We start from the raw sequence: 24,468 nt of genomic DNA, 5'->3' as shown, positions 1-24,468 counted from the left end.
CGATTCCTGGCCCACACGACTCCACATGCCTCGGTTAAGACACTGAACCCCAAGTAGCAACCCAATGGCAGGCAAGCACCTTGCATGGCAGCTCTGCCGTCATAAAGTGCTTTGAATACCGTTAAAGGTTAAAAAGGCGCTATATAAGTGCAGACCATTTACCATAGAGCAATGGAAAAAGATCATGTGGTCTGATGAGTACAGATTAACCCTATTCCAAAGCAATGGGCACGTCAGGATAAGAAGGGAAGCGCAAAAAGCGATGCACCCGTCATGCATATGCCCACTGTACAAGCGTCTGGAGTCAGTGTTATGATCTGGGGTTGCATCAATTGGTCAGGTCTAGGTACAGCAATGTTATGCGGCAAAAAAATGAAGTCAGCTGACTACCTGAATGTACTTAATGACCAGTTTATCCCATCAATGGACTTTTTTCTTCCCTTATGGCATGGGCATATTCCAGGATGGCAATGCCAAGATTCATCAGGCTCAAATTGGGTTCAGAGAGCATGAGGAATCATTTTCACACATGAATTGAACACCACAGTGTCCCGACTTTCCATTGAAAGACTTTGGGATGTGCTGTAGAAGACTTTACAGAGCAGTTACACTCTCCCGTCATCAATACAAGATCTCGGATAAAAATCTGGATGGAAATAAATGTTGCATAAATTTGTCGAAACAATGCCACAACGATTGCATGGCATAATCAACGCTAAAGGCGGGCCAACAAATATTAGAGTATGCAACTTTTTTTTTCTCTGGACAGCAGTGAATTACTTCTTTTGATTTTAGTGTCAGAACTTTCTCTGCTAGAAAGCACAAAAATGAAACATTATTTTATTTTCAAAAAATAAATATCATAAAGATTAAGCACTGAGAGGCTCCACCATGTAACACAGTTAGCCAATGAAACAGCAGTGTGGAGTTTCAATGTCCAGCATATAGCAGGGAACAGTGGACTGGATATGAAATTTTATTTGGGCTCGACCACAGCCAAAACCCTGTTAGTGCAAATTCAGACAGATGGAGAGAGTGAATACTGAAGACAGTAATGCTGTTCCCCAAATGACATCACACTCTCTCTCTCTCTCTCTCTTTCTCACACACACACTGTACAATTCGTAGGTTCCTGAGCTGATATGCAATATGCAATAACACACACACCACGAAAATTAAATATACATGCAATGCATAAAGCGCTTACAGAGTAACATAAAAAAATATACACGAGTGTGTTTGAGGGTGCTTGTAAATTAAATCTTGCTTATTGATTAGATGTGATTATGCCTCACTTTGGCTATATCTGTATAGAATCTTCTGTACACTAAAATCTACACATTCTTAATAATTTTTAGAAACATTCATAATCTCATTGGCTCATAATCCTATTATCAAAACTCTGCCAACAGAGGATTGATAAAATACAGTGCAGTACATACAGTACACTGTGTACTGCGATGGGCATAACAGTTAAACTTATATACAATTCAGCATATTTACAGTAAAACATATTTTTACATTTCCCATTTCAAGATTAATGCAAAATGTTTGAAAGGCACAAGCATCTTAATTTTAGATAACAAACAAACATGTAAACACAAAATTAAAATGCAATGTAATAAAGTAAGTTTCTCGCACTCAATGTGTCTTATACACCATCCAAGTTTTGGGCAAGATATATGGAGTTATTTTGTCTGCAAAAAAAACAAAGCAGAAATACCTTTTTTTAAGATGGCAAAACTCACATTTGTCATATGATTTCTTTAACAAAAATCGAGAGGTTTTACAAACTTGCTGCAAATTCGCCACAAAGTCTTCATTGTCGCCAAACGCAAACGGGTTCACCACTACCACTAACATATGCGGCGAATCGCAAGCTCAACTGCATGTGAAAATAATGAGTGGGAAATTTGCGGCAAGTTTGTCAGAACTCTAGATTTGTTTTAAAGGGTAGGCATATAAAGTATGTTGTAACATAAAACTAGCTAGAAAAATAAGTAACAGAAGACTTAACTTTGTTGTACGCTCAAGTTTCTGATTGCGATAACCTTTTCTCATTAAGTAGCAAGGCTAGCAAATGCTAACATGCTAGGAAAAAAAATGCAAAAATTCAAAATGTCATTTTTTTTCTAAAGTAACATAATTTTTGTACTATAACTTAAGCCGCAATCGCTAACAGTTTTCTGCGATCTACGTAACTCATGAAATAGCACATTTTTCTGGCACCTCAACAGATTTTTTAACAGCTTATTTAATGGCTAACAGCTGTTGATATATTTAGATTTTAAAAAGACATTTCCTGGCATGTGCTATTTTTTTGCAGAATGAAATATCAAAATACTAGAAATAGTAATATTCAGATGCATATTTGATAACCAATATGCAAAAATTGGCCAGTTATATTTGGTGAAGCAAGCTCAAAAAGCAGTTCGTTATCTGTTCCTGTTGGATTTATAAATTGTTAAAATAAGTTGCTTAAAAAAATCATACTGTATGTGAATTTGCCAATATTGAGGCAAAAAACATGTATATTTCTTGTCTGAATGTCTCAGTAAGCACACGTTTGTCGCCGAGACAAATGTGAATAGCGCATCATCACTACAGCATTACGCTCTTTTTAAGCATCAGATGTGTACAAACAGCAGCTAAGACTCTTAGAAAGAGTAGTTCACTTGCATTATAAATTGTAAACGTTGTGAAAACATCTGCTAAATTTCATTCTAATGTACAACAGATGACATTTTAAAAACAATACTTTGAATAGACCTCATGATGACCCTTACAATAAATCTAGAGTTCTGGCAAACTAGCCGCAAACTTGCCACTCATTATTTTCAGATTCAAATGAGCTTGTGATTTGCCAAAGACATTTGCCCGAAGTTTGCAGCTCTTCACCGGTAGTGGTGAACCTGCAGCAAACATTTGGCAACAATGGATAATTTGCCAGAAAAACTTCAAAGCTCATTTGCTGGTGAAAATGATCAGTGGCGAATTTGTGGGAAGTTTGCGACAAATTTGCCATGAACTCTCAATTTTTGTGAGGGAACGCCAAGTGTGACTATCATGGGTGGGTGTGCGTATTGGTTAAAGTGTAACAGAGTAATCAAAGTTGGCTAAACCATTATAAGCAGGGTTGGGAGGGTTACTTTTGAAAAGTATTCCACTACAGATTACAGATTACATGCTGTAAAATGTAATTTGTAATGTATTTCGTTAGATTACTCAAGGTCAGTAACATATTCTAAATATTTTGGATTACTTCTTCAGCACTGGTGGATTTTTTCACTTGTTTTGACTATAAAAACTCTCCCAGTGCAGTCAGACAAAATACACATGTTAAAAATACATTCTCGGAAAAACCTAAATATCTTATGCAGTGTTGTTTCTAAAACAAGATCAATCAAATTGATCTTGTTTTAAGGATTTTGTTTATATTTTTACTCGAAAAAAATACAAAAATGTTTATCAAGAATAAGATTTTTGCACTCATATCAAAGGACTTTCTAGAAAAAAAAAGAAGAAATTATGATCCAACGTGAATTTTCTTGATAAAAAAATATGATCGTACCTGGTAACGTTAGCATAAAGCTAACAATTTACACAAGATACATTTCTATTTCTTCTGCTCCAAACTTACGTCTCTGTCTGCTCGTCATCATAAGAAAGTGTTTCACCGCTGTTCAAATGCACTTTGTAACGCATCATTTATATGTATAAATGTTTTCCATCTGAAAAGACTAAATATTAAATGAAACAAATACAATAAAATGCAAAGTAATCTCTTCAGTAATCAAAATACCTTATGAATGTAACTGTATTTGAATTACCAATTATTTAAATGATAACTGTAGTGGAACACAGTTACTTATATTTTGTATGTTAAATATGTAATCCCATTACATGTATCCTGTTACTCCCCAACCCTGGTTATAAGAATCTGTAGTTGTTGAATAAGTGAAAAAGTAACTGTTGAAAACTAATATAAAACCTGTTGTGAAGAAAGTTAATCATGAGCTTTGGATAAATCGTAAGTCCCACTGGGCTATAAATTGGACCAGTGCAGATCAGAAGTGTCGAGAAAGTCTGCGGAAAATAAGCTAGAGGAGACTTGTGCGTTCATATATACCATCTCTGGACCCTCCCCTCCAGCCCCGCCCATTCCATACTGTCCAGTACTGTCCATCCAATCCATATTGGCAGGGGTTGAGCCAACCAAATCTGATGGCGAGTTACAAGAAAAACTCATATCACATGTATCCATTGGGGACCGTGGAAGGTCTAGGATACTTGGAGTACTGAGCATTTGGTTGTGAAGGTCGACAATTAGCGTTGTAGGTCCTCCTGGCTCCACTCCCAGCAACGGTTTGCCAGTAGTGCTTTCCAGGAAATCTTCAAGACGCCCACTTCTTGAGTCACAACTGCTGCGTGTCTCGAACGAGGGAGCTTGCAGTTCTAAAATCAAAGTTTTGGTAGGCCGGTCAGAGAGAGGGGTGGAGAGATTGAGAGGGGCGTAGCTGGATGAAAGGGGCGTGTTTGGGCGGAGCCGTTCTAGAACAGGATCAGGGGCAGCTTTGAAATTCTCTGATATTTCTGTTGGAAAACAAACCAAGAGGGTGAGCAGCTATACCATTTCTCAATCAATAAAAGCTTATCTACTGTTCTCTGGTCAATGAATATTTAAATAAAGCATGAAACATCACCTCCACACTGAATTAGGATGTCAAACAGGTCACCAGCCTGTTGATTGCAGCCATTTTCCTGCAAGAACACAAACACCATCAGATACACAAACAAAGGACTGAATCAATAATCTAATCTTTTGGTAACAGTTTACAGTAAGGTTTTATTTGTTACCATTAGTTAATGCATTAGGTATCAAAAACTAATATTAAACAAAATATGTTTATAAACAGCATATATTAATCTTTGTTAAAACAAACCCTAACTTAACCCCAAGTCTTGTTTTCAGAGAAATCTAACAAAATGTAGCGAGGTCTATAGCCCAAACATACTTCACGCAAGTACACGAATGTAGAAGCACCTTTCTACGCAAGCTCGATTCCACGCGACGTTGTGTAGTGAAATGTGCCAGCGCTCATTTCAAAACTCAACGGAAGTACACGCTGCATTCTCAGCGTTGCCGCAAGGGGCGCTAGAGCAGATTTTCTGTTTTCAGTCAACAACTGTCATGGCGGAGCAGCAATTTGAGGAGAGTCTTGCCGAACAAGTTAGATTATACAAACACATTTACGACCCCTCGCCATTCGAATAAAACAGCGATTGAAAATGCTTGGCAAAAAATTGCAGCTTCCCTAAATTCTGATAACGGATTGTAAAGAGAAAATGGAAACAACTACGGGACCAATTTGTCCGAGGCAGGAAGAGATGGAAAGGCGTCCGCAGCAGAGATGCCGCAACTAGCAATGGATATCCAGCCATTTTGGACATGTTGGGATGGCTTTTTTGACTTCTTAAAACACCGGACAACAGGGTCAAATATTTCTTAATTCAGTTTCGTTGCACCTAAAAAAAAGGCTATCGCCCCCTTGTGGTGAGAGGTTTGTAACCACCAGAGCAACACAAGAGCACACGAAGAGTATGTACAACAGAACCAAGCGTAGCCCAATCCTTTGCATCTGCGTTCGTGTAATTGTGTGAAGTAGGTTTCGGCCTTTAAGCTTCAAACCAGGAAAACCTATTTGCCAGTTGGGTAAGTCAAATAATCTTAATTTAAAGGGAAAAGTGTATTATTCTTACCAGACTGGAAAATAGGTTTTAAATGGTTCTGTAGTGAGACAAATTAATTCTTAAGTACAAATATTACATGTAGCCTCTCAATTAATAAAGTCATAAATAACAACACGATAACCGTAATTCTGTTTACAGTAGTTATTCATGGAACATAACAGGTCAACTACGCTAATACCAAATCAAAACAGATCTTACTGAACAGCAACAGAAATAAAAAGACAGATGGATTAGTGCATATTGCAGAAAGAAATGGTGGACAAGACAGTACCTGATGACAAAGATTTGTGGGTGAATACAAAGTGGAGGTAGAAGGGGAGAGTAAAGCATGCTGGTCCAAGCTCAAACACATGTTCTCCTGACAGACAGAGATGAATGCATTTTAAAGGAGTGCGTTGGGGCAGTGGGAAATAAGAAATTTATGTTTAAAATAGGGGCTGAAGAGAGTCTGAGTGACAAAAATAATACAAAAAGTGAAAAAAGAAAACAACATTTACAGTTACATTTAAACAGGTTTGAGGATGTGGGCTGCATGATACTGGCAAATCTGAACAGTAAATGTGCATGTTGAGTGATTTAAGCACAAACACGTAGAGGTCTTAAGATGTAACCACAAACAAGCTCAGTTCGTTTTATATTTACAGACATATAAATCTGTGCTGCAATAATAGAATCTGTGCAATACACAGCAGCAAAACTGAGACAAAACTCATCTGAAGTTCTTATTATAATTCCTATCTTGTACGACACAGATTTTGTTATTTAGCTTTAGAAAAGAGTCCTGCTGGCACTGATAAGGTTTATACTTAGACTACAGCACAGACAAGTCATAAGCTCTGTTCCAAAACGGTGAACCTGCCTTGTCGTCTACAGTTTACATAGGCGGATGCCGTTTAAACAGTTTGTAAAAAGTATTTTTTTTTAATTCTAAAACAGCAAGGCATGTATCTTTCATTGATAAAATGCATTGCAACAAGCTACTCCTCTTCGTTTAACAGATTTTTCCATACATAAATCAATTCCTCAAAAGGCTGCAATTAAGTTTTAATTTCTACACTATTGGCAATTTTTTTTAAATATGTATATATTTAAGAATAAACCACTTAATTTTGCAATCTTTCTTTGAACACAAGAGTTAAAATAATGTTATTTTGTTTCTCAAGTAAATGTAGGTTATATTATGGAAGACTATTTTTGCATTTTGCACATAAAAAAAAAGTGCTTTGGTAAATCAAAATGATTAAAAAAGATGACAAAATCATAATTTTGAGATATAAAGTCAAAACCATGACATAAAAAAAGTCACATTTATGACTTAAGTTTTGATCTGTTCCTCACACACAGTGATCGTATGGCTAAAGAAGACATTTTATGACAAATTATGGAAGCCCATTTCCACCACATAAAAAAGATTGTGCTTTGGTAGGTCAAAATTATGAGATACAAAGTCATAGTTTTGAAATACAGTCATAATTATGAGATAGTCAAAATTATGATATCAAAATATATAATTTTGAGATACTAAATCATAATTATGAGATGCTAAATCATGATTTTTGAGATACTATATCATAATTATGAGATGCTAAATCATGATTTTTGAGATACTAAATCATAATTATGAGATGCTAAATCATGATTTTTGAGATACTAAATCATAATTATGAGATGCTAAATCATGATTTTTGAGATACTATATCATAATTATGAGATGCTAAATCATGATTTTTGAGATACTATATCATAATTATGAGATGCTAAATCATGATTTTTGAGATACTAAATCATAATTATGAGATGCTAAATCATGATTTTTGAGATACTAAATCATAATTATGAGATGCTAAATCATGATTTTTGAGATACTAAATCATAATTATGAGATGCTAAATCATGATTTTTGAAATACTAAATCATAATTATGAGATGATAAATCATGATTTTTGAGATACTAAATCATAATTATGAGATACTAAATCATGATTTTTGAGATTACTAAATCATAATTATGTGATACTAAATCATGATGATTACAATTTTAGATCATTTGTGATTTGCAGTGGATTACAATATTTTTTTACATTGGTTATAGTATATAAACAAAGAAAGCACTTACATTGTTATTGGGAGAAGAGCGGGCCGGTTCACTGTTGTTTATGGAATCCACTGAAGAGAAGAATGGTTGGAGATTGAGTGGTGCTGAGATGGCTGCACTGTTTGCCGCTTTGTAATTGGTTGACAATTTTAGTTCTGGCTTTAACACCTGTCAAAGTCAAATATGCATCTCAATTAGACACCATGTTAATAGGCTAATAGCCCATGCCTGCAGTCTCCATTTAAACATTGATGACAGTAACTAGTCATTAGTATTTCAATCAGCCAGTTTAAAAGCCCCCTAACCATGTTCAATGACTAATCAAGAATAAGTAATGCTGCATTATACATATCATTAATTTATATTGGCGGCCACATTTGCCACGTTCTCATAGAACCCACTCTCAAGTACATTGACATACTGAAGAAAAGCAAAACTGTTCTTATATTATAATGACTATTCTATTCTTACATAAACTGCACAACAGTGACCTTGTACCAACCTTTTTAATTGGCTGTTTTAAAATGACAGTTTGCATAGGCTCTTCAGATAGGCTATTGTTGTTAGGTAATTCAGCGACTGACTGGCTGGGTAACTTGTTGGGTATGGACTGTAATCTCTGAAAATAATGAAAATGTCAGTGATTACAAATCAATTACAGAGGTTTATAGAGTCTGACAACCTTAAACAAACGGTTCAGCCAAAAATGGAAACTCGGTCATCATTCAACCTCATGTTGTTCCAAACCTGTACGACTTTCTTCTGTATGACACTCAAGGATATGTTAGGCAGAATGTTAGCCTCAGTCACCTTTCACCTATTCAATGTTAAAAAGATGCAATAAAAGTTAACAGTGACTGGGATTAGCATAATGCCAGATTGAAGCATTTTGTGTTCCACGGAAGAAAGGAAGTCATACAGGTTTGGAAAAACGTGAGCAAATGACAGAATCTTCATCTTTGGGCGAACCGTTCAAGCATAAAGAAAAAAATAACACATTACCTGCAGAGTGATATGATTGGTTATTTTGTCCTGGGGGTGTCCTATGGCTGGTGTCTCTGTGTTTTGATTGGGCAGTGTTAGCAGGAATTGGTTGCCATTTCTATCTGTCACTATTGTGGGGGGAGAGTTAGATTTAAGGATGTCCACTGGGAATGAAGAAGTGGGACTTGACTGTTGGTTGGTAAGTGCTTGAGGCAACAGCTGGAGAGAGAAAAAAAAAATAAAAAATGAATAAGAAGGTTAGCAAAAACATCACTCAGCGAGACACTCCATAATTTCCATTTTAATAACAGTTAAAATACAATAAAAAAAATTCACTTTCATTGCATCACTTTCATTGCTTTCTTCCACAACCATTCCAAGTGAATGGTGACTGAGGCTGTCCTTCTGCCTAACATCTCATTTTATGTTTATCCACATGAGAATGCAAGTCATACAGGTTTGGAAATGATGAGAGAAATTTAATTTTCGGGTGATCTTTCTCTTGAACTCTGATTAGTAAAGTTACCATGTCATGTTAAGGAAAGACTGTGCTCACTTCTTTTTGTTGTTGCAGTTTCTGTTGTTTGTTTGTTTTCCTCTTCCTCTGATGTGCTCGTTGCTGCAGGTTATGCTGATTCTGTTGCATTATGAGCTGCTGCTGCCGGTTTTGCTCTGTCTCGTTTGCTGTAAGTGTCTGCGCCTGCACTGCCTGCAGGAACACCTGTGGCTTTGTTACCATCTCACTTTCCTCCTCCAACTCTAGGACCTCTTCTTTTATGGTCACCCTGACCATCTCCACGTTGACACCAGGAGGTTCCTCTTTCACCTGGACTGGCGCACCTACATGTTTGCCATCCAGCTGCGAGCGCAGTGATTCAACCTGCTGCTGCTTCTGCAACAGCATGCGTGTGAGCTCCTGAATGCGCCGGTCCTTCTCCTGGAGCATTTGGTCCTTGTCTATAGGGGGAGCAGTAGACTGTTTCACCAGGCAGCAGGAGGACGGAAACATCTGGCTGTCGGGCTCTTCTTTAATGCTGACTGTGATGGGGAGAGGAGGTGAAGGCTGCCAGAAGAGTGGTGTCAGAGGAGAGGTCACCTGGAGAGGACAGAGGTGAAAAAGAAAAACAATTACAGTTTAACCATTAGAGTTAAGTGTTTAAATCTTTAAAGGAATCTGCCGAGGTTCAACACAAGCTAAAGGGATAGTTTGCCCAAAAATGAAAATTCTCTCATTTACTTACCCTCATGCCATCCCAGATGTATAGGACTTTTTTCTTCTGCTGAACATAAACAAAGATTTTTAGAAGAATATCTCAGTTGTCCATACAATGCAAGTGAATGTTGACCAAAACGTTGAAGCTCGAAAAAGCAAATAAAGGCAGCATAAATGTAATCTATTAGACTCCAGTGGTTAAATCGATGTCTTCAAATGCGTTATGATAGGTGTGGGTGGGAAACAGATCAATATTTAAGTCCTTTTTTAGTATGAATTCTCCTCCCTGCCAAGTAGGTGGTGTGCATGAAGCATGTGAATCACCAAAAACAAAAGAAGAACTCTTAGGAGAGAAGACAGTGAAGGTGGACATTCATAGTAAAAAACAAAAAACAAAGACTTAAACATTGATCTGTTTCTCACCCACACCTATCATATAGTTTCTGAAGACGTGGATTTAACCACTGGAGTCATATGGACTACTTCTGTGCTGCTTTTGTGTGCTTTTTGAAGCTTCAAAATTTTGTTTAACATTCACTTGAAATATTCTTCTAAAAAATTTCATTTGTGTTCAGCAGAAGAAAGAAAGTCACACACATCTGGGATGGCATGAGGGTGAGTAAATGAGAATCAACATTTTTGGGTGAACTATCCCTTTAAGCTCGATCGACAGCATTTGTGGCATAATGTTGATTACCATAAAACATTATTTTGACTTAAAATCTGGGTTACTGTGAGTCACTTACAATTGAAGTGAATGGGGCCAATCCGTAAATGTTAAAATACTCACTGTTTCAAAATTATAGCCATAAAATGGCTTACTGACTTTTTTGTGCAAAGTCACATCCAAGTTTTAAGCTTCACATTTCTGCCTTTAAGCCCTTCAAAAATTTGCCCCATTTACTTCCATTGTAAGTGCCTCACTGTAACTAAACAATTTTTTTACATGATTTTTTTGTGGTAATATTATGCCACAAATGCTGTCGATTGAGCTTAACTTGTATTGAACCCGGAATATTCCTTTAACCTAAAAACTGAAGTGCATATTAAATTACCTATTATACTGGCATGGCTCTTTAAAGAACAAACAATAGTAATAGTGATTGCCTCATTTCAGTATGTATATCATTTACATTGACTGATAAAGGACATCTGTAATATAATTTTTTACACTTTGACATGCATTAATGGATCAGTAATTTAGTAGCAATCATTTTCAATCTATCTAATGACTTGTATAAAGAAAATAAAGAAGACAAAGAGAGTAATTTACCATTTCCCCAAAAGCTTCCCCATTACAACTTGTTTCATCTGGACTCATTCCAGTCAATGAGCATTCAGAGTGGTTGGGGGAAACCGGAGGGGAGGAGCTAGTGCTGCCAAACTGCATTATCTGTGGTGCTGTGGTATGAGCTCGCACCCTTTCTACATTGCAAACAAATGGGTAGGTAGGAACCTTCATGCTGCTGTCTGTTGAATGGTAAGGGGAAGAGGCTCCTCCCACAACAGGGGCTGAAGGAATGCCTGACTGCTGTGGTGTTGGTTGAGCTTTGTTGGTTTTACATGATGTTGGCACATTGGTGATGCCGTTTCCGCCATGTTGCTGCTGAAAATTCTTCAACCGTTCAATAAGATAATTTTTGGTGCCTGAGACAGTTAATCCTCGCAGTTTTAACTCCTGCTTCAGGCCTGCCACCTACAGGACATAAAGAGATTAACAGGATGTTAAATCAGTTCCCTTATAACATTTGCCCAATTATTGAAAAGCCATCCAGTAACTAGTATTGAAAGCAGAATAACAACTATGCAAGTATTCTGATATAAACACAAGTTGATTACTGATAGCAGGAGGTGTTGGTACCTTTAATTCTTCCAGGTTGATAGGTAAAGGCCCTATATTAATCCCGCCTCCATTTGCAGTAGTCTGGTGATTCTGGCTTGTTGAATTAGTAGATGCTGATTGAGAGGGTGGAGCATTGCTGGACTGTGAAGGGCCATTGGCTGTAGCAGGCTGTTGATCAGCTGGAGGCCTAAATACATAAACATAACACAAATCCATTATATTGTTACACATTTTTTTTAAATAAAATAAAACCGTTTCAGTACATACAAATACATCTAGTTAACGCCTTTAAAATATATGAACCCTTTAAGCTCTGAGGTTGTTTTTAAAGATTTTCTGCTTCAATGGGATACCCAACATTAAAGGCTTTTAACCTAGCGGGGGCAAACAAGAATGGTCTCATATTTAGTATCATTTTAAGGAAAACTTTTAAAAAAATTTAAGTATATAGATTATGATAAATTCGGAGACTCTCAGCCTAAAAAAACTGCCAAAAAATTAAAAAACAACACATTTGTCTGCAGATTTCAAAGCATTTGGTTTTGGTCATAATGGCTACATGCATTGTAAAGTACAGCTTCTAAGCTTTAAAACGATACATATTTTGTGTTGGTCAAGACTGTAGTTATTTATATTTTCATAATTATGCTGGCAGGTACATCTGAGCTTAAAGGGTTAAAAGAGCAGGAAACTAAATTCCGGAACATTTTTGTCTCTGTTGGTAAAATGTTTATTACATATGTGTGACAGAATAGTGCCATTCTTTGGGTAAGCACATTTACTGTATAGAGGTGTGTCTTACTTGGGTGGGGCGGGAAGGATGGTGTGGTAGTTGTAGTTTTGCTGTTGTTGGTTGATGATCTGTAGTTGGAGGAAGAGTTGCTGCTGATAGAGGAGTTTGGCGTAGGAGGAGTCAAGCAGGGCTGGAGGCTCACGCTCAGCTTTCTGATCTGGAGGAACATACTGGTGATATTTCAGCTTCTTTACCTTTGGTTTATTGTCTCGCACCTTCTTAGAACGCTGACCAGTGCGCTCACTAGTCCCTTTACCACCCTGAAAGAGACAGATGATAAATGTCAGCATAATGATAACATGTTAATTCTACAAACCACCATCCCAAGTGAAGGGATAATAACCACACACACACACACACACACACACACACACACACACACAAAAAGTAATCCATAAGACTCCATGTCTTCAGAAGCGACACGGCAGGTTTGGGTGAGAAATATTTAAGTAAGCGATTGCACTGCTTCAGAAGACATATTAAACAACTAAGTAATATGGATACATTTTTTGCTGCCTTTATAGGACTTATTTTAAAGAAAGAGCTTCACATGTCTTCAACTGTTCAACTGGTGTGTTTAGCAGAAGAAAGAGGGAAAACATTTATATAGATTTATATAGTTTGTGGCTTAATTGCATTGCTTCTGGTTAGGACACAATAGAAACCCTTTAAAATATGTGATTGCAGTTATTATAGTGTAGATGAGGAAAATCTGTCACCTTTTGCAATGCAGTTGCTTGCATTTGGCCAGTTGTCCCATTGGCTAGTTTCAGCTGAGGGGCAGGGCCAGCTGTGTTTGGCAGTGTATGAGGAGGAGGAGGAGGAGGAGGAGGGGGCGGAACCTAAAAGAGAATTTCAAGAAGTACATAAAATTAAGGAACTCTTTGAGACTACATGCGTGTATAAATGTGACTAACGGAACAAAACACAAATGTTTGCAGATGATAAAGTACAATCGCATATTGCTTGTGTGTTTGCATAAGTGTGTGCAAAGGTGTTCGTGATTGGAACTTTAATGAGCCGAATGGAGACTCTGTGTGCTGTGGATAATTCACATCTCTAGAGAGCTAAGTGAGCATGAAGAACTACGTATAGACATCAACGTGTGTTGTACTCTGATGAAAGATTATTACTTTATTAACCATAGGGTGGATTTACTGAAAGTGGAGCCTGCATATATTTATTACAATATGTCTGGTGTTATATTGCATAGTGTAAATATGCAAATTAGCATAAGTATACACAGATGAGCCAAAAGATTATGACCACTCACAGGTGAAGTAAATAATGCTGATCATCTCTTAACAAGGAAACATATCAAGGTCTGGGAAGATTAGATGCTAAACCAACAATCAGTTCTAGTAGTCAACGTGTAGAATGCAGGAGAAATGGGCAGAAGTAAGTGACTTTGACAAAGGGCAAATTGTTATGACCAGACAACTGGGTCAGAGAATCTCTGAAACGTCAAGGGTTGTGGGGTGCTACCGGTCTGCAGTGGTGATTACCTACTGACATTGGTCCGAGGAGGTACAAACCACAAACTGGCAACAGGGTGCCAAAGGCTCATCAATGCGTGAGGGCAACGAAGGCCATCCCGTCTGGTCCGAACTGACAGAAGGTCTTCTGTTGCACAGAAAATTTGAATGGTGGTAATGGGAGGAACCACACTGCACCCTGCTGCTTATGGGACCTAGCCGCAGACCGGTCAGAGTGTCAATGATGACCCCTGTCCACCGTCGAAACTGCCTATAATGGGCACGTGAGCATCGGAACTGGACCTTGGATCAGTGGAAGAAGGTCGCCTGGTCTGATGAGTCCCGCTTTCTTTTATGTCACGTGGATGGCCGTATATGTGCGTGTTGTTTACCTGGGGAAGTGATGGAAGCAGGATGCACTGTTGGAAGACGACAAGCCGGTGGAGGGAGTGTGATGTTCTGGGCAATGTTCTGCTGGGAAACCCTGGGTCCAGGTCCATTCACGTGGATGTCAATTTGACACATGCCACCTACTTAAACATCGTTGCAGACCAGGTACACCCCCTCATGGCAATGGTATTCCCTGATGGCAGTGGCCTCTTTCAGCCTGATAATGCGCCCTACCACACTGCACACATTGTTCTGGAATGGTTTGAGGAACACGATGAAGAGTTCAAGGTGTTTCCCTTGCCTCCAAATTCTTCAGATCTCAATCCAATTGAGCATCTGTGGCATGTGCTGGACCAAAATGTCCGATCCACGGCATCTCCACCTCGCAACTTACAGGACTTGAAGGATCTGCTGCTAATGTCTTGGTGCCACATACTACAGGACAACTTCTGGGGTCTTGTAGAGTCCATGCCTTGGAGGGTCGGTGCTATTTTGGCAGCACGTGGAGGGCCAACAGTATATTAGACATGTGGTCATAATGTTTTGGCTCATTAGTGTATACTTCACTGGTGACTGGAAAGTACATATTTTTGAGTGTATATAAACACAGCATTGGGAAAACATACAGCATTTGTGGCATAAGGAAGTTTACAGAAAATACATTAGAATTGTCTCTATTTATTTATTTATTTTAAAATCTTGGTTACAGTAAGGCACTTATAAATGGCGGTAAACGAGGCCAGACAATAAATTTTAAAATACAGCATTTTTTTTGGCCAGAAGTATAGTACAGGGGTTGAGAGTGAGTGCACCTGTTTGGGTGTGCTTTTATTGGCCAGTGTCTCAGGTGGAGAGGGTAAGTGGGCGGGGCTGAAAGGAGAGTGCTGACAAAGTATCTGATCCGGAGAGAATCTGTCACTGCTTTCCTCATCAAACGAAGAGCTCTCCACAACTACCTTCGGAAACTCTGTCTCTGATAGAAAGAGAACAGAGGAAGAGTGAAATAAAAAAATAGATAAGGATTAAAATAAGGATTGTTAGAGTTACTCAATCAATTCAAAGTCAAAATACTCTCGTCTCTAGGTATGGCTTGGGCCCCTCCTTTACTGTAAGTTTATGGGATTTTTACAACCATTTATTAAAAATCATAAGTCTGATTGCTTAGAAAAGTAATAGCGCACCTCTCCTGAACAAGCCACATGATTCGAGGTATCATTTATGTCCATAGCATACTGTAAATGCATGGCAAAATTTCATATTTAAGGTGAGAGTATTTGATCAAATCTCTAATGCCAAGTATGAGCAATAAAAATAGTGACGCTTTCCTTAGCAAACAACATTAGCAAGTCAATTCAAACAAGAAAAAGTAAGGCATTTTAACAACATGATAAAAAAAACAACTTCTTACGCTTAGTTCATTGCTTCCATATTTCACTTACTCTGCTGTAATACTGCCCCAGAGTGAATAATAAAACATTTAAACCTTTAAAAAAATGATATTTTCATTTCATCTGAGCATGATCTGAGAGTATGTTATTATGCTGATAATCAGCAAGTCCTTAATTACGTTATTTACGGATTAAAAACATTTTAAATTGCATTTCAAACATGATCTGAGCATTCCTTCACGGTGCAGTATTGTATGACACTGCATAAACGTCACAGTTAATGGACTAAGTCCGCCACAGAGCTGCGAATATTAACATGAATGTAAATGCCCCTCTAATTAATTTAACTGTGTTTGATGCACACCGATCTCGTTACCATAATTCTGCATTTAATTACCGCCCTCTGCACTGCGGCAGGAACAAGGCAGGATGTAAATATGAAGATGAATGCACACATTTCGCTAACAATGTGATGGAGTGGGCTCTGGTGTGCCTGTGCGTGGCTTTAAAGTGAGAGGAAAAGGGAACCATCCAGGGGAAGTGATGAGTGCAAGGAATATAAATGCCGATATTTGAGTCTGTGATATGACTGGGAGCATTAGATCACTCGATCGCTAAAGCTAACGTTAAAACGGAGCTCAATTCAGTCACAACCGTAAGAACAGTGAAAAAGAAGAGACAGAAGTGAGGTGATAAAGATGGGTAGATAAAGAATGAGGGGATTTAGATGAGCATTAGTGGAGATGAGAGTAGATATGAAAGAAAGTTTCAAAGTTCAATAAGTGTAGCCACTGTCTTAAAGTTTAGAAAGACTTCTGTTCAAACTTATCTGTAACTCTAGGTATTGTGGCCCCTCTTAAAGAATGCCACACAAAGTGCCCTATCAGAGTAACAACATGTGTACAACATGTTCTACAAACATTTGACAACCAGAACATTTCCAAATACTTTTATCTTAATTTGTAACAGTATATCTATTGTTTTATCATTTAAAATCCAACAACACCAAGTTCTTGGTAAAAGGTTTTGCTTACAAAGTGTGCTTGTGCTATGGTTCTTGAAAATAAATGGCACATGATTTGATATTAGTTATATTTTCAAATGTGGTTTAAGGGATTGTTCAACCAAAAAAGAAAATTCTCTCATCCTTTACTTTCATCCTTTACTTTCATGCCATCCCAGATGTGTGACTTTTTCTTCTGCAGAACACAAACAAAGATTTTTAGAAGAATATTTCAGCTCTGTTGGTCCTTACAATGCAAGTGAATGGGCCTTTTTTACTGTAAATCTCCACTTTCACTTTCAAAATGGTCAAAGAATGTGAAAGTAAAAGTGGGGATTGATAGTAAAAAGGACTTAAATACTGATCTTAATTTCTGACCCCCACATAATGCTTCTGAAGATATGGATTTAAACACGGGAGTCATATGGATTACTTTTATGCTGCATTTATATGGTTTTTGGAGCTTCAAAGTTCTGGCCACCATTCACTTGCAATGAATGGACCACAGAGCTGAAATATTCTTCTAAAAATCTTAATTTGTGTTCTGAAAAGAAAAAGTCATACAAATCTGGGATGGCATGAGTGTATGGGTGAACTATCCCTTTAAGAGTGGCTTTTAATGTACTTTTACAGCAAGTGCTGCTTAAGTGTCCAAATACATTTTAGGGCCACTGTACACATTTCTGTAAATGGCTTGAATTCAGTACCTATGATGGCTTGTTTGAGACTGCTGTGTACGGGGAGAATGTTCTTGTGAATGAGCTCCATCGGGCCGGGCCGCTGGGAGATTTTATCATTCAGATCATCTGCCAGACGTGCTCGTTTCAGCAGAAGCTGCTTGGCCTGAAGGGAGGGCTCCGCTGACGTCTCTGTACACAAAAAATTGCATACACATTAAAACACATACATAAATAATCTGGATCATTATCTGGCACAATAATCTGGAACTTTTTTCCACTTTTATCACTAAGGATAATAGATATATGGCGTTTCTTCAACTTCTGGCAATTTCATGTCCCAGGAGTGGATTTGTATTAAAACATACAGATTTCAAGTATATTCTTTTTGTCATATAAAGGTCACAATAAAATTGCCAGGGAAACTTTTTATGAGGAATTCATTATTTATTTTTGATATTTTTAAAATTCTTTTCATCTATAGATTTTATTGGTTTAGCGTCGTCCAAGACGCAGAAGTTTAATATTAAACTATGAAAATCCATTATAAATTGTGAGTGTTTTGCTGTCATTTCCACCACACCACACGCTTTTTCAAAATATAGTGTACTTGTTAACCAAGTCGACAAAGATCTCTCTGAAGAGCATTCTTAAGATGAAATATGAGATGTTTGTCTCAACAAAAATGACATAAATCTCCTGTGATGCATGTACATGGACTGTTGGACATAGACAAAGTTAGTAGACAAATTAAATAAACTAGTGTGAATGTATGCCCATGTATGCCTTTATTAGTCCCTGGACCCTCGATGACAGATGCGTGTTACTGTGTGGAAGACACACCTTCTAGAATGTGCATTCTGACCAGCTCAGATCTCTCTGGACGACTGCGGATCTTTCTCTTCAGGTAGTCCTCAGTCTGAAACATAGAGGAAGTAAAAGAGAGAGAGTTTTAGGTTTGTTTGTTTCATTCATCAAGAAATGAGTCCCAAAAATACAAATTGTAGTGGAGAATTTCTCACCCTGGCTCGCTCTAAACTGCGTCTCTGCTCGTGAAAGGAAGCAGAACTTTTCAGTGCTGGAGGACAAAAAAGAGACACAAAAATAAATTAATTTAAAAATAAAATAAAAACAAAACAAAAAAACTCTGTCACAGAAACAGTTGTAAGGATGGGAAATATTTTTTGGTAAATGAGATCAATCTTAAATAGCTAACTTGTTATTTGTGTAGTGCAGATAACAGGAAGTATTAACGATTCACTGTAATGCAAATATTTCTCATAGCTTTTTTTGATTAAGTAAAAATTAAATTTTTGTATAGCAGTGCAACAACTCATCCTTGGGAAATAGGACAAGGAAGAAAGAGAAAGTGCAAAAAAGAAAAGAAAAAAGAATGACACAAAAAGAGACTTGTTAAAGGCATTTGATAGAAACTTCCAAGCAATATATTCTCTATTACAATGCACCTCTTCACAGCAGGCACACTTTTGCATATATACTGTACACACACACACACACACACACACACACACACACACACACACACATGTTGTCAAAAAACATCATTTAGTATGATTTATAAGCTGTTTTCCTCATGGGGACCGACAAAATGTCCCCACAAGGTCAAAAATTTCGGGTTTTACTATCCTTATGGGGACATTTGGTACCCACAAAGTGATAAATACACGCCACACACACACACACACACACCTGAAAGAGAGTTTAATCAAGCAGGTTCACAGTCTGAGGAGTTGCCGTGTGCTGAAAATGTGTGCAGGTGTTATAAAGAAGTAGATTTTTACATTTATTGAAGAAAATGTTAGTAGTGCTTGCCTGTGCAAGTCACAATGTTAGGGTGTTATGGGTGGTTGCCAGGGTGTTGCTATGGCATTGCTAGGTGGTTGCTTTTCGGTACAGGTCAAAAGAACACAAGTCTCTATGCTATTCTGGTTGCTAGATAAGTTACAGTCCCTCCTTCAGTGCAAGTCTATGGGAAAACAAATGTCAGTCTGATTGATTGATTAGAAAAGAAATGGCACACCACTCCTCAACAAGACACGTGATTTGAGGTATTATTCACTTCTGTAAATGGTGTGGGACGAGTAATGTGTCCAAAAAATACCTGTGGTTTATTTAAACGGGACCCATTCAAATTCACTTTTACATGTTGTTTGAACATAAATGTGTGTTGGCAGTGTGTGTACACAACCACCCTATAATGATGAAAATCCACCCAGTCCCCATTAATCTTAAGCACTGTCTCAGAACAAGCCGTTCGCAGATTCTGTACAAAGTGATGTCAATTTGTACAGGCCCTGCCCATGACTGTTGACGGACACTGCCAAAGGAAATGTTTGTTTGTAACAGTAACAGTATTTGTGTGTTGCTCATCCAACAACAAATAAAGACATTTATCAAATAACCATTTAAATTGAATAATCTTTTACAAAATAAAATAAATATTTAAGTTTTGTTTTTTATTTTGTTAAAAATTATAGAAATTTTATTTCATGGAAATTTGTTATGAAATTAAAATGTGTAAATCTTAAAACTAGGCTAGTTTAAAAAAAAAAAGCTAATTATGGCTATTACAATATATATACACACACACACACACACGCGCACACACACTTTTTCCACATTTTGTTATGTTACAGCCTTACTGTACGTTCACACCAGAAGCGGCGAGAGCGTCCAAATTCGCTCTGGCTGCCCTGCCTTCGACGCTCAAGGACGCTCATGGACGCTCTGACGTAGTTGAAATAGGCGGCAACGTTTGTTCAGAATGCTTTGTTTTGTGAACTATATTTAAAGGGGGCCGCAATTTAAACATCCAGACATGTCGACCATTTACTTTTTGCCGACCGATCACAAGTAGCGTATATACTCATGAACTCTTTAAAATGTGAAAATAAGAAATCGATCGATGGCAGAAAGTAATTAAAATTACAGTTGTTTGTTATCAAAATAAAATACATTTGTAATAAAAACTGTGGTCTTGGTCATATATTACAGGGAAACCCGTCACGGCAATAATTCGTTTCTCCATTTTATCTTCGGAACGAATGTTTGGTGGGAACCAAAGTTTACACGGTTATGTTCTCTAGACTTCGCTACAGCGGAGCACTTCTATATTCCAATAGGTTGCCGCCGAACCGCGTCACAGCTCATTACCATAATGTTGACTGCACTTGAACTTCCATCTGACGCCCACGCCGCCCAAGACTCGCCGCGCCGCTTCTCGCCGCCGAGAGACGCTGGCTGTCATTGAAAATGAATGACTTCCGGTCGATTTGACGCTCTCGCCGCCTCTGGTGTGAACGTACGGTTATTCCAAAATTGATTAAATTCATTATTTTCCTAAAAATTCTACAAACAATACCCCATAATGACAACGTGAAAGAAGTTTGTTTGGAATCTTTGCAAATATATAAAGTATTTACAGCTTTTGCTCATTACTTTGTTGAAGCACCTTTGTCACCAATTACAGCCTCAAGTCTTTTTGAGTATGATGCTCCGAGCTTGGCACACCTATCTTTGGGCAGTTTCTCCCATTCTTCTTTGCAGGACCTCTCAAGCTCCATCAGGTTGGATGGGGAGCGTCGGTGCACAGCCATTTTCAGATCTCTCCAGAGATGTTCAATTGGGTTCAAGTCTGGGCTCTGGCTGAGCCACTCAAGGACATTCACAGAGTTGTCCCGTAGCCACTCCTTTGGCTGTGTGTTTAGGGTCGTTGTCCTGTTGGAAGATGAACCGTCGCCCCAGTCTGAGGTCCAGAGCACGTTTTCATCAAGGATGTCTCTGTACATTGCTGCATTCATCTTTCCCTCGATCCTGACTAGTCTTCCAGTTCCTGCCGCTGAAAAACATCCCCACAGCATGATTCGCTGTAGGGATGGTATTGGCCAGGTGATGAGCGGTCCATGGTTTCCTCCAGACATGACGCTTGCCATTCAGTCCAAAGAGTTCATCAGACCAGAGAATTTTATTTCTCAGAGTCCTTCAGATGCCTTTTGGCAAACTCCAGTCAGGCTGTCATGTGCCTTTTACTGAGGAGTGGCTTCCGTCTGGCCACTCTGCAGTACTCCACCAATCAGGCCTGTATGGTAGAGATGGTTGTTCTTCTGGAAGGTTCTCCTCTCTCCACAGAGAAATGCTGGAGCTCTGTCAGAGTGACCATCGGGTTCTTGGTCACTTCCCTGATTAAGGCCCTTCTCCCCTGATTGCTCAGTTTGGCCAGGCGGCCAGCTCTAGGAAGAGTCATGGTGGTTCCAAACTTCTTCCATTTACGGATGATGTAGGCCACTGTGCTCATTAGGACCTTCAATGCTGCAGACATTTTTCTGTACCCTACAAGACGAGCTTGAGTCGTGTAGTGTGCGCTAGGTTTTAGTGAATTGGGCTCTAAACCAGCACATACAAATGAATGGTGCTTTTATTGGACACAATTCATTCTTAGTGAATTCCCCCAATTATCGACGTCATGTTTTAAAAGAACTAGACAGTTATCCATTCTTTCTACTACAGGGTACTTTATAATGGTAAGAAGCTTTCAAAACCCTATTGGTTTATAAATGATATAGCCATAAAGCCTAGAAAAAGCAAGGACAGAAAAATGGTTGGACATATGGATGGATGGGTCATAGTGCACACAGCAGTGAATGGCTCCTTTCACATCATTGCACATACACACAGCCAAAAATGCCCTGAAACCATGACACATAAAGCCATCTGCCTAAAGAGAGAGAGAGAAAGTAAAAGTGTTGGAAAGAAGTGTGTGTATTTGAGAGAGAGAGAGAGAGAGAGAAAACTGGAATATGGTTTTTGTGAATAACCACTTCATGTGTGTGAACGGTCTCATCATTTTCAGCTCCAACGCCCCCTCAAACATGACGTCAACCAGCACCCTTCTTCATTTTGGAGGTGACTTATATAATCGGGTTAAAAAAGAAAAATCAAGAGCACAAATCCAATCAGTGCACTGTACCCCTTTTCAACTGCAGATGTACAAATTTGGAGTCTTTGTGCTGTATCCAAGACATTTAATTTTGTAAAAGGTAGAGTCCTCCCAATTATGTTCATTTCTACAGAGAAATAGTAAATAGGAGTAGTAAAAAAAAAGTGCTTTTAGATCTTAGTGCTGCATTCGACATGATAGATCACGACATTCTCTTAAATAGGTTAGAGAATTATGTTGGCATTTTATCAGACCGCTACCACTTTGTCTATGTAAATGAGGAATTGTCAAAACCAAACATAAGTATGGTGTGCCACAGGGATCAGTTTTAGGGCCTCTGCTTTTCTCCTTGTATATGCTTCACACGGGAGATATTATCAGGGATCGTGGAATAAGTTTCCACTGTTATGCCGACGATACCGAACTTTATATCTCTTCAAAACCTGACTAAATTTCACAATTCTCCAAAATAGCAGTGTATCAATGAACTCAAAGATTGGATGGCCAGAAATTTCCTTATGCTCAATTCAGACAAAACAGAGGTACTAATTATTAGTATAAAATATATAATATATAAAAACAAGCCGCTAAAATATAATTTTACTCTCGATGGATGTACTGTTAGATCGTCTTCAACAGCGAAGAACTTAGGTGTTATATTTGATACCAATATGTCCTTTGAAAATCTAATTACCAATGTTTGTAGAACAGCATTCTTCTACCTAAGAAATATTGCTAAATTACAACACATGCTCTCTGTTGCTGATGCCGAAAAACTAATTAATGTGTTCATGACCTCAAGACTAGATTATTGTAATGCATTACTGGGAGGATGTCCAGCAAGATCAATAAATAAACATCAATTGGTTCAAAATGCAGCAGCCAGAGTGCTGATGAGAACCAAGAAATATGATCATATTAGCCCCATTTTATCATCGTTACATTGGCTACCTGTAAGATTTTATATTAAAATTTTATATTCCGCTTGAGCAAAACTTGCCTGTCAGAGCGCCTAAAAAGGAATCACGTTATAAACTGTATTTAATGCATCCTTTATTAAAGTTCAAATAATAAAGAAGCGAGCTGTATAAATAAGCACAAACTCCGAAACTGGCATTTGTCTGTGCGGTCAGAGTCGCTTAAATGAGTCGTGTGAAAAACCGCACGAGAGAGTTTCAAACTTCTCCCGGCTGATACACGGTCTCGCGCGGAGACAATCATCACTGGCGCACGCTTGCTGCAGCTAGATTTTGTTTATAGTGATTACTCGTGACATAGTGAATTATAATATGAGTGTCACGATGTGTATCTTATGGTGAAGGAAATCGGCGATATGCAGCTCTATAAAGAAAAAGAGTTTGTTTTTGTGAGTTAAAGATGGAACAAAAAGGTGAGAGGGTGTAGTCTTAGCCCATTATACGATGCAAAAAATGTCTTTTTTGGTTTCTTTTCCAATATAAATATCTAAAATTACTTATGTACATTTACTTAAGCAGCTATTATGAAGAAGAAAAAAAGTGTTATCTGAGAATTTTTTATATAATATTTAATTAATTTTAATATTTAAAAATATCTAAAAATCCTTAAATCAAGATACATTTAAATTATACATTAGAAGCAACATACTTCTCAGGTAAATGTATATTGATTTAAGGATTTTTAGACAATTTTAAATGGAAAACAAGACAAAAACACTTGACAACAATAGGATATTTTGCAGAGAAATGTGTAATTAAACAATAAAAATATAAGGAGTTTTTCCCTTTAATTCAGTGATTGCCATTTATAAGTATTTCTAAAAGATGATTTTTTTTCCCCTTTATTGTTAGTAAGCACGTTTAATTCAACCTTTTAAGTCAGGGTACAAACTGAATAGTCTGTTAAGAGCTAATGATTAAT

At 37.9% G+C, this 24,468-nt stretch overlaps 2 protein-coding genes across 9 annotated transcripts in view; one reads left to right on the top strand and one right to left on the bottom strand.

Moving 5' to 3' along the window:
• Positions 1–24,468, top strand: part of LOC127652397 (protein shisa-9-like) — a 293,861-nt gene that overhangs the window by 132,769 nt on the left and 136,624 nt on the right. The gene's annotated exons all lie outside the window — the stretch shown is intronic.
• LOC127652392 (myocardin-related transcription factor A-like) overlaps positions 924–24,468 on the bottom strand; it is a 58,566-nt gene continuing 35,021 nt past the window's right edge. For 7 of the 8 annotated variants that reach the window (XM_052138503.1, XM_052138500.1, XM_052138507.1 and 4 more), the window contains 15 exons: positions 18,635–18,690; positions 18,456–18,531; positions 17,643–17,804; positions 15,357–15,517; positions 13,399–13,521; positions 12,689–12,939; positions 11,905–12,073; positions 11,317–11,739; positions 9,387–9,926; positions 8,849–9,049; positions 8,349–8,465; positions 7,868–8,014; positions 6,023–6,109; positions 4,704–4,761; positions 924–4,593 (listed from right to left, as the gene is read on the bottom strand). In XM_052138503.1, coding sequence (XP_051994463.1) covers positions 4,046–4,593; positions 4,704–4,761; positions 6,023–6,109; positions 7,868–8,014; positions 8,349–8,465; positions 8,849–9,049; positions 9,387–9,926; positions 11,317–11,739; positions 11,905–12,073; positions 12,689–12,939; positions 13,399–13,521; positions 15,357–15,517; positions 17,643–17,804; positions 18,456–18,531; positions 18,635–18,690 — 3,119 coding nt within the window. In that variant the 3' untranslated portion in view covers positions 924–4,045. The remainder of the gene's footprint in view (positions 4,594–4,703; positions 4,762–6,022; positions 6,110–7,867; positions 8,015–8,348; positions 8,466–8,848; positions 9,050–9,386; positions 9,927–11,316; positions 11,740–11,904; positions 12,074–12,688; positions 12,940–13,398; positions 13,522–15,356; positions 15,518–17,642; positions 17,805–18,455; positions 18,532–18,634; positions 18,691–24,468) is intronic. The other variant, XM_052138506.1, reaches the window with a different exon arrangement.

This window comes from Xyrauchen texanus, chromosome 12 (genome assembly GCF_025860055.1).
Source record: "Xyrauchen texanus isolate HMW12.3.18 chromosome 12, RBS_HiC_50CHRs, whole genome shotgun sequence".
NCBI lineage: Eukaryota > Metazoa > Chordata > Actinopteri > Cypriniformes > Catostomidae > Xyrauchen > Xyrauchen texanus.
Note: the sequence above shows the minus strand (reverse complement) of the source record. Positions and strands in the feature narration are given on the sequence as shown.